At 42.4% G+C, this 11,161-nt stretch overlaps 1 protein-coding gene across 2 annotated transcripts in view; it reads left to right on the forward strand.

Annotated features, from left to right (window-relative positions):
- Positions 1 to 6: 6 nt before the first annotated feature.
- The window catches only part of LOC106817913 (transforming growth factor-beta-induced protein ig-h3-like), a 47,368-nt gene continuing 36,213 nt past the window's right edge, over positions 7 to 11,161 (forward strand). For both annotated transcript variants that reach the window (XR_001395121.1, XM_014822624.1), the window contains exons 1-2: positions 7 to 194; positions 5,183 to 5,284. Coding sequence is in view for 1 of the 2 variants with exons in the window: in XM_014822624.1 (XP_014678110.1) it covers positions 88 to 194; positions 5,183 to 5,284 (209 nt within the window). In the remaining variant the exon portion in view is untranslated. The remainder of the gene's footprint in view (positions 195 to 5,182; positions 5,285 to 11,161) is intronic.

Raw genomic sequence — 11,161 nt, forward strand, 5'->3', positions numbered from 1 at the left:
ATAGATAGATAGATAGATAGAGAGAGAGAAAGAGAGAGCGAGAGAATATAGAGAGAATAGAGAAGGAGAGGAGCGAAGGGACCAAACATGTTGGCGACTGTACAACTGTTCACTGCGGTTGGCATCATGCTCTCTTATGGACGACACCCGCACGCAGCCTCCTGGTGGACCAAATCTATACACACATTGCAAGGGTAAGCAACTCACATCTTCAGAGAAATCGGATTCTCTAGAGCTCTTTAAGAATTGACGCTCCTACCTCGCCTGTATGCTTTCCTCCTACGTGTGTATAAAAGGCAAGCTCCAAGTTAATTACCATCGATTTCACGTTGGAATATTTCCCGGTAGCGTTTATGATATTTTCTTTCTATGCGCCGATATCCTTATGGAGAAGTCTCTCGCTTTATTATATGATTCTTAGGTTCCATTAATATTATCTGCATTAAACTGGGGATCTTGTGGATAGTGCATCTAACCAATGGTGGCATACGCAATAAATTGAGTATGAGAGTGTAACTAAGGCTGTCTTCTGCGCTGCTTAACACCCACTATAACATTAGTTTCGCCCCAGTAACCGCATCTTCTTATTACAATAATGGTTAAATACGTGCAGGGCTATTTGCCGCAAGAATAAGAGTTGACGAACACCTGCATGTGAGCAACATTNGAGAGAGAGAGAGAGAGAGCGAGAGAGAGCGAGGCGCGCCAGGAAAGAGCACGGAGAGAGGGCGACCAGCGAGGAAAGAGAGAGAGGGAGAGAGTGAGAGAGAGAGAGAGAGAAAGAGAGAGCGAAAGAGAAAGAGAGAGCGGAGCGAGCGCAGCGAGCGAGAGAGAGCGAGAGAGAGAGAGAGAGCGAGAGAGAGAGAGAGAGAGAGAGAGAGAGAGAGAGAGAGAGCAGAGAGAGAGAAGAGAGCAGGAGATAGGCGAGCGAGAAAGAGAGAGAAAGAGAGAGAATAGAGGAAGCAGAGATGGAGACCGAGAGATACGAGCAGAGCAGGAGTAGAGAGAGAGAGAGAGAGAGAGAGAGAGAGAGATGAGAGAGAGAGTGCAAGCGAGAGAACTAGGGAAAGTGAGTGAGAGAGAGAGAGAGAGAGAGAGAGAGAGAGAGCGAGATAGACTAAGGAAGTGATGAGAGAGAGAGGAGAGGAGAGAGCAGGAGCGAGAAAGACGAAGGCGCAGAAAGATAGAGAAAGAGAGCGAGCGAAAGATAGCGATAGATAAATAGATAGAGTAGATGATAGATAAGATAACTAGATAGACTAGGTGATAGATAAGAGAGAGAAAGAGCAGAAGAGAGAAAGAGAGCGAGAGAATATAGAGAGAATATGAGAAGGAGCGGGAGCGAAGGGATCGCAAACATGTTGCGACTGTACAAGCTGTTCACGATGGCGTTGGCATGCATGCTCCTTTATGTGACACTACTCGCGCACTGCGTGCGTTCCTTTGTGTACCCAAATCTAATACCACACAATTGCACGAGGGTAACAACTCACATCTTAGAGAAATCGGATTCTCTAGAGCTCATTAAGAATTGCGCTCCTACCTCGCCTGTATGCTTTCTCTCCTACGTGTGTATAAAAGGAGCTCCAAGTTAATTACCCATCGATTTCACGTTGGAATATTTCCGGGTAGCGTTATGATATTCTTTTATGGGCCGCCGATAATCCTTATGGAGAAGTCTCATCGCTTTCTTATATTATTTTAGGATTCCATTAATTTATATCTTCATTAACTGGGGACTTTGGATAGTTGCATCTAACCAATGGTGGCATCGCAATAAACTTGAGTATGAGAGTGTAACTACGGCTGTCTGTCTGCGCTGCTTTTACACCCTATAACATTAGTTTACGCCCAGTAACCGCATCTTCTTATTCCAATAGGTTAAAGTACGTGGCAGGGCTAATTTGCCGCAGAGAATAAAGAGTTGACGAACACCTCGCACTGTTAGCAACTTAGCCGGCAACGTGCTATAGCTCGTTACACGAGACCTCGTATTTATGAATCGGTATTGCGAAATACCGATCTGAGACAAATACGGCGCGAGCGTTCACGCGCTGATTCGCAGGCTCCATGAAATACGGTATTATGCGAGCTGCGAGCTGCTTTAAAACAATCAAGCGACAATGCAAAATAAACAATGCTAATGCGCACGCAACTGCGATACCATACGTAGACTGGTCCCGAGCTCGACAGTTCCCTCGCGTGTCACTGGAACTGTCGAGCGGGACCAGTCTATAAAATACGCGCTCCAGAAATCGTATTTAGCGTTCACAGGAAGGAAATGCGCGTCCAAGAAATCTGTTTTCTCAAGCCGGAACCTTATTCGGGGTCTGGAAAGCCTCGTATTAGTCATAAAATACCCGATCTGTTTAGATACGTATTTCATTGCTCGATATTTTGCCAATCGTGTGAACGCTAAATACCGGATTCTTCACGTGTAAACCGCTGCTATATCGTGTATAACCTAGTATCGTCTGATCATCGCATATAGATCCAAGAGTTACATAAATAGAATTAATAATTTCTATAATAAAAGAGATATAATCTCCGCTATTAGTAGCTGCTTGATATAATATAATAGTTGATCGACGCCGTCTTGTAAAGCGACATTACGATAGCTAGGCTTCTAATAATTTCGTATAAGCGCATAGCATTACTGACAGTGATTTAGGCATCGAAAGGATTTATTAGATTGAAGCGGCCTCTCCCACAATTCATCATCTCTGAAGCAGCGTACCGGACTCTGACGCAGTTTCGATATATGCCACATTTGCCCGTGCGTGTGAATCGTGTATGTGCAGGACCTTATATTTTGGCTATGTCGAACGAGAGCGATTCTAGTCGCAGGGAGCAAGCGGTCCGCCGGTCAAAGTCCGCTTATCTTAACGCGATGGTTAAGATCAGATCGGGCATGAGTTCGATATGCACGACGTTGCGGTCCGCTGGTTTACCAAAATTTGCCGATACGAACGCGCTGGCGCAATCACGCAGATTCAAACTAATCGCTTCCTGTGTGTATTCGGCGAATTGTCGTCGTTGCCGCGTCAGTCGCACTACGGAAGAGTCATAAACTTGACGGTGTGTACCACACAGTCAGCGAGGCAACAGTAAACCGATTGTCCAATGAGTCAACTCATCATCATCATTATAGCGGGCCGTGAAATGTAAACGCGCTCACGCAGGCGTATATTAATATTTACTGCTATTATTTTGATAACATTTTTCTTATTAAATTTGCAGTAATGTGTAAAAGAAGTACATATCAAGGTGAGCGTGAATACTATATTCGCCCTATTGCTTAGTACTATTATCAGGGGGTACTCCCCCGCTTATTGTTCCCTTGATTTACTCATCGCGCTTCACCGTCCTATCTAGTATTTGCGCGTCTGGTTGCTGTTGGTCACAGACGATGTGTGATTACTTTCCATCTGTACCCCGGCGCTTCCCTTGATACCTCTTGCTCATCCACACCGAGAACTACAACAAACATAACAACATGAACAACATAACAACAACAAACATAACAACATCAACAGCGTAAACAATAACAACAACAACAACAAACATAACAACAGGAACAACAATAACAACAACAACAATAACAACAACAACAAACATAACAACAGAAACAACAATAACAACAACAAACATAATAAAATAAACAACAATAACAACAACAACAAACATAACAACAGGAACAACAATAACAACAACAACAAACATAACAACAGGAACAACAATAACAACAACAACAACAACAACAACAACAATGGCGACGACGATGGCATGGAAACAGCAAACAGCAGCAGTGACAACGATGCCGACAACGGCGAAGACAACAACATCAACAGTAACATCACCACCACCATCATCATCATCATCATCATCATCATCATCATCTGAAACAACAACAGCAACAACAAAAGAAAGACCACCACCAACAAAAACAGAAAAGCTCGGTAGTGAAATTGCATATATCATATGCGCCCCTCTCCCTCTTATTCCCGTGTATATAAACTATTACTGCGATTTCAAATAGGTTAAAATGAGAATCAGGAAAATATTTACATAATCCAAGTCAACAGCAATAACAACAACAGCAGCAGAAGCAACAACAACAGCAACAGAACAGCAACATGAAACCCAACAAAAACAAAACAAATAACAACAACAATTGATGGCAGCACCAGAAACATCAAATGTAACATACCAGCAACAGCGTGTTTATACATCCGATATTTATAGTCTTGTTGAATGTAAGGTGAGACGCCATACTAACGAACAACGCGTGTATGCCTGAGAGAAATTAAAGTAACACTATAGCGACCCCTCTGGGAATTTGCACAACATTAGCTTTTACCGTTCTGGGAATAATACATGAGGCCGAGTACACTTACAATCCTGGGTAGATTTTAGGTTGCAATAATTTTCCATTTGTAAACTTTCCGCTGCGGCGGGTTATTGTGAATTACATGGCTTCATATTCCGCATCATTTTGTTAGGCAGCCGACAACTAAATGCACTGAGTGAATCTCAGATGCGGGTAAATTGATATCGATAGGCTCACAATGCATCCTCTAGCAGCATTTTTATGTTTTGCTTCGGTATTAGTGTCTTTGTGTCCTACTCTGGCACTAGTAAGATAATTCTGCTACATACAAAAACTGCCAATAGCGCAAAGTTATCTTCGCATATAATCTAATAGTTGGTAACGACGCGTCTGTAACGACATTACCTAGCTAGCTTCTCATAATTTTGTCACGCGCCATAGCTTACTGACAGTGATTCCAGCATCGAAAGGATTTATTAAGATCGCAGCGCGCCTCTCCCCACGAATTCTCATCTCTGAAGCACGTACCGGACTCTGGACGCAGTTTCGATTATAAATTATAGCCACAATTGCCTGTACTCTTACAATACTCTGGCATTAGTAAGATATTTCTGCTATTTACAAAAACTGCTAATGGAGCAAAGCTATGTTATTCTCATACAAATCGATCACGCGGCATATTTTCTGTTATATTGTTCACGTGATTATTACCCAAATAGATCAATATTGTTATACGCTGATATTAATTTATTATTCGACAGTAGCTTATAAGAACTTTCGCTTTATTATGCTTCGATTATCACTGATTTAACATACGATATCGGGTATTGCTAAGGAATTATTTTATTACAGGCCCAACGTGTGCGGCTTTGAAGAGATGCGTGCGAATCCACAGACGAGATTCTTCACGGAATGTAGGTCTGGTTCTAATAACCACGTATGCGGAAAACCAACGTAAGCTATTATTAGTAGTAGTATTATTGTTATCATGATTAATATTAGTAGTATTAACCGGATTTTTGGCTCATTTTTGGTATGTGAATGAATAAGAAATGAGTCTAGGGGTTTGTATTTAAACATTATGCAATTTAGGTAGGGTTTTGGATTATATAGCATATTTATTGTAGACACGCAGATAACACGTCTGTGGTGTTCAACTCGTTTGGTTTGTTTTACATAGATTTCAGTTGAACTATTTTAATTGCAAAATTCCTGCTATGAACAAATTATGATTTTACTATTATTATTATATTATTTATTATTATGATATAATGTATTTTTGCTAATGGAACTCAAGCGGGTATGCGCTTACGTTCACAAATTTGGATTTCATTTTTTTGTTTTTATAAATTATTTTTATATTTATATATTATATTATTTATTATTTTCACATAAACAGTACACATTATTATCAGGTATTATGGGAGTTCTCCATATATACTCTTCGTTTCTTATGTACGTGATGGTTGTTCATTTAAATGACTTCTTCTCACTCACTCATTTTGTGTTCCTTTTTTGTGTGTGAGCTCGTGTCATTTGACACTTTCATTTAATTTGCGTAGCTTGATTAAATGTAAATTACATAGTGCTATGTAGTACGTATGGACTGCTTGAGCAATAGCCTTTACGCAGAAGCCGACGCAAGTAAGTGCGTAATAGAGAAATTGCGCGCAAAATAGAAGAAAGCTACTGTTGATGCCCGTTTAAGATGCGGATTCATGGGGTAGCTTTGAAACGTCACACTTTGAATTTGAAATATGGTTGCGCCTTCATTTGCAGCGCACTTTTATAATTCCTTTTATATCATAAAGAATATCTTAAACTGTTGGCAAATGCGCGGCGCGTATGTATGCCCGCGAACGTGCACATGACAATTTTATTGATTCAGTACGGATCCGGAAATTAGGTGAAGAGTCTTGGTAAATACGAGTATGAGCGTTTGAGGGTTTTTGGAGCGATCCCGCATTTTATTTTTCTAAAATTACCAGTTGAAATTTGATGGCTTCGGTGCCGTATGATATTTTAATAAGATGATTTTTCTTTGACACTGCTGCGGGAAATCAGGGGCTCTTACTTCACAAAGGTGGTTCGACCTCAAACCTATCCAGGATCTGCAATTTAGCACGTATTTATATTATGTACTCAGCCGATTTCATATGCTTCTGTATGCTGGAAACATTTACCGGAAACATCGAACAATCAAATTGTAAAACTGCCCTGTGAGTCCATAATTTATCGCGCTGATCGTTAGCTTAGCGTTGGCACCTTACGCGTCTATATCACTACCGTCGATCAATACTCAATGTGAGACGGAATAATGTATTTTTATCTATCCATACCTCCTGCTTATTTGGACTGTGGGTCTCTCTGTATCCGAGCGTCGATAGTTGTCGCTAAATGATTAATTGTCCGATAGTCTTATGCTTAAGTCGCCTGACTTCTTCGTTGTGGGTTTATTGTCTCTTTTAGACACTTGTCGTGTGCTCGTGTTGCTGTGCTCTACCAAAGGCTGTCGGTTGTGTGACTGATTGTTCCAACATTGGGACGCAAGCGAGTATGAGTAGTTTGTCTTTATTCGCAAACCTTTTTATTTTTACCTGAAGTTATTAATCAATATCTTTACAGGCAAACATGAATACAAACGAAATTTGTCCACCTAGCCTTATCTTGTTCGTCAGAAAGACATGCCGCGCATTAGACCAGCTCGTTTCGCACAACTTTTGCGGTGCTTATGCGAATTAATCAGAGTTTTCCCGCGCGTGTACGTGATCATGTGTCCGGCAAGACTAATCGCGCAGCGATTTGCAGGTTCTCTATATAATATAGGAAGCCCTTTGATGTGAGCGCGGTTTATCCAGGAGGCAGGGTCGAACTCTGTCGCATGATTGCGCACGCAGAGATACGCAGATGCAAGACCCTCGCGGACTTCTCCCTATACTTACGTACACGCTGCTTATGGTGTGCCCCTCATGTTTACATACGTCATTAAATGCTTCGGCATGCATTCGCTAATAATTGTCGAACTAGTGTATAATTTGTTTACGTTGTTAATGGCTTACGTTACAGTGTGTTCTACACGCATGCAATCACGCACGTACAACGTCATCTATTACGATAATGCTCATTACACGCGCAGCTTTTCTACTCACTCTTTTTTCTCTCTTCGCACACCACACACCACACACCAGCACACACACACACACACCCCACCACACACACAGCACGCATAAGGCTGCTGCGCGTGGTCGCGCACGCCACAACGGTTAATACACTCACATGCACACGCATGTTACGTACACGCACACGCGTTACAGGCACTACACGCACTGCAACGTACAAATGCAGGGCACAGGCGTGTACGTTTTATGAATAGAGATTAGTTTATTTATCAACATGGTGCAAAACCTTTTTTTACTGTGTGATTCTGTTGAAATCTTCATTCTACCACTAAGCGTTCAGGCAGGATTTTGATACTTTTACGGGTGATTAAAAAATTCAACGATGTCATCAAAACGACTATCACTCGTTGGTATCGCTGATGGGCGGTATTTGAGTAATTGTTTATGAAAGGGAATGTTAAGTGTCAGGTGAATCTTAACATGGTATTAAATCCGCTGGTCTATAATACGTGAATTAAGAAATAACCGGCACCGTATTATCGTTCTATAGTCTCACTTTATTTTAACCAATAGTATTGAAAGTAGGTATATCTGAACATTTACCGATTCGGGGGAGGTGGCCGGATCGGGCTCACTAGACCGTCCGAATCTATACCAAGAAACTTGCAAACAATACGCTAAGATTCTATTTTTGAGTATTTAACGCATCCATTTTAACTTTGGGCTGAAATTGCCGAAAACCTATTACTACACACAATGACAACAACGGACCCAATTCAATAACTAGCATTCATGCATTACAACAACAACAACAACAAAATCACACAACAACTACACACAAAACAACAACAACACAACACAACACACAACAACACGACACCACTTTCAACTCAACTACGCATGCTAATTAACAACACAACAACAACAACAACACAAAACAACAAAAAACTACAACACAACACAAGCACCATATATACTCTACTTACTATTATACTACTACTGACTACTGCTATCCTACTACTACTACTCTCTGCTACTACTTCGCTACTCTATTTCTTTATGCTATACTGATGCCTACTTACTACTACACTACTACTACTTACTACTACTACTTACTACTACTACTACTATACTACTACTACTACACGTACCACTTATTACTACTATATATTACTATACTACTACTACTACTACTACTACTACTACGTACTACACACTGCCATACTATTATACTACTTATACTACTACTACTACTACTACTACTCACTACTTATTACTTACTATACTAGGGCTACTACTACTACCACACTACTATACTACTACTATATACGACTTCTACTACTACTTCTACTTACTACTTACTACTAGTACATTACTACTACTACTATATACTACTTACTAACTACTCTCTACTTTACTACTATTACTACTACTACTACTACTAACTATCTACTACATACTACTCTATCTACTACTATACTTATATATACTCTACTGCTCTACTACTTTACTGCTACACTACTACTCTATACTATATACTACGTACTAATACTACTGCTACTAACGATATATACCCTTACCCTATTACTCTGGTACTAGTATCGTACTGCTTACCTTTCTACATGCTGGAGAATGAAATGCAATGGCATGGCTGTACGATGACCACAGGATGGGCATCTGCAGGGCAGTTGCGCGCGGGAGATTTACTTCGGACATTAGCTTTTCGAGCGCAAGATTTCACGCCTCCGCTGCCTTGCGGAAAATAACGGGTCACCTGTTCGAGCGGCGCAGCGGGCGGTACGCGGCCGTCATGGCTGCGGCACTAGTGAGGAAGGTCAGTAGCCAACGGAAGCAATCGCGATCGACCACGGGGTACTTGACAGGCCCTTGCTGCATGAACAAAGTGCTAGAAATCTATCCACGAGATGCGGCGAGGAGAGGAGGATGAGGAGAGGATAGATGGCAGAGAGGAGAGAATGAGGGAGAGCGTATGAGAGGAGAGACGGACGCGCGCAGGAGAGCAGGAGAGGGGATGCGGCGATCGCGAGGAGGAGAGACAAGCGAGCAGGAGAGGAGACGGTGAGGAGAGGTGGAGAGAGAGAGAGATGAGAAAGAGAGGCGAAAAAGAGAAAGGAGAGCGGCGACGCCGAAAAGCGCGAGCGAGGAGAGAGGAGCAGAGAAGGGAAGAGATCCCAACGCTCTGCGTACGCTAGCGGGGAGGAGATGAGGCGAGAGAGGGACCTGCGAGCGAGCGAGGAAGGGGTAGAGAGCGAAGAGGAGAGAGATGACGAGCGAGGGGGGAAAGAGATAGAGGGAGAGGAGAGAGAAGGGGGAAAGGAGAGACGACGAGAGCGAGGAGTAGGTATCAGAGCGAGAAAAGAGAGAAGAGAAGAGGAGAGAGAGAGAAAGAGAGATAAGTGAGAGAGATGAGAGGGAGAGGGAGAGAGAGAGGAGAGGGAGAGAGAGAGAGAGAGAGAGAGAGCAAGCGAGAGACTAGGGGAACGTGAGTGGAGAGAGAGGCAGAGAGAGAGAGAGACGAGAGAGAGAGGAGAGAGAGACTAATGGGAAAGTGAGTGAGCGAGAGAGAGAGAGCAGAGAGGAGGAAGCGAGAAGAGGGCGACAGAAGAGAGAGGAGAGAGCTGAGCGAAGATAGATAGATATGATTTTAGATGATAGATAGATAGATAGATTAGATAGATTGATAGATAGGAGAAAAGAGAGAGGAGAAGAGAGCGAAGAGATATAGAGAGAATAGAGAAGGAGAGGAGCGAAGGGACCAAACATGTTGGCGGCTGCTACAACTGTTCACTGCGGTTGGCATCATGCTCTCTTATGGACGCACACCGCACGCAGCCTCCTGGTGGACCAAAATCTATACACACATTGCAAGGGTAAGCAACTCACATCTTCAGAGAAATCGGGATTCTCTTGAGCTCTTTAAGAATTGACGCTCCTACCTCGCGTGATGCTTTCCTCCTACGTGTGTATAAAAGGCAAGCTCCAAGTTAATTACCATCGATTTTACGTGTGCTTTGAATATTTCCCCGGTAGCGTTTATGATATTTTTTTCTATGCGCCGATATCCTTTTGGAGAAGTCTCTCGCTTTATTATTATGATTCTTAGGTTTCCTTATATTTATCTGCATTCAAACTGGGGATCTTGTGGATAGTGCATCTTAACAATGGTGGCATACGCCAATAAATTGAGTTTGAGAGTGTAACTAAGGCTGTCTTCTGCGCTGCTTAAACCACCCTATAACAATTAGTTTCGCCCAGTAACCCATCTTCTATTACAATAATGGTTAAATACGTGCAGGGCTATTTGCCGCAGAATAAGAGTTGACGAACACCTGCATGTGAGCAACATTAGCCGCAGGCCAACGCTGCTAATTAGCCTCGTTCACACGAGACCTCGTATTTATGAAATACGGTATTTGCGAAATACCGAATCTGAGACAAATACGCGGCGAGGCGTTCACACGCTGATTCGCGGCTCCAGAAATACGGTATTTGCGAGCAGCTGCGTGCTGCTTTAAAGCAATCAGCGAACAATGCAAAATAAACAATGCTATGCGCACAACTGCCGATACATACGTAGACTGGTCGCGCTCGACAGTTCACTCGCGTTACACTGGAACTGTCGAGCGCGGACCAGTCTATAAAATACGCGGACTCCAGAAATCCGGTATTTTTAGCGTTCCTAGCGGAAATG

Source organism: Priapulus caudatus, unplaced genomic scaffold, assembly GCF_000485595.1.
Source record: "Priapulus caudatus unplaced genomic scaffold, Priapulus_caudatus-5.0.1 Scaffold1922, whole genome shotgun sequence".
Lineage (NCBI taxonomy): Eukaryota > Metazoa > Priapulida > Priapulimorpha > Priapulimorphida > Priapulidae > Priapulus > Priapulus caudatus.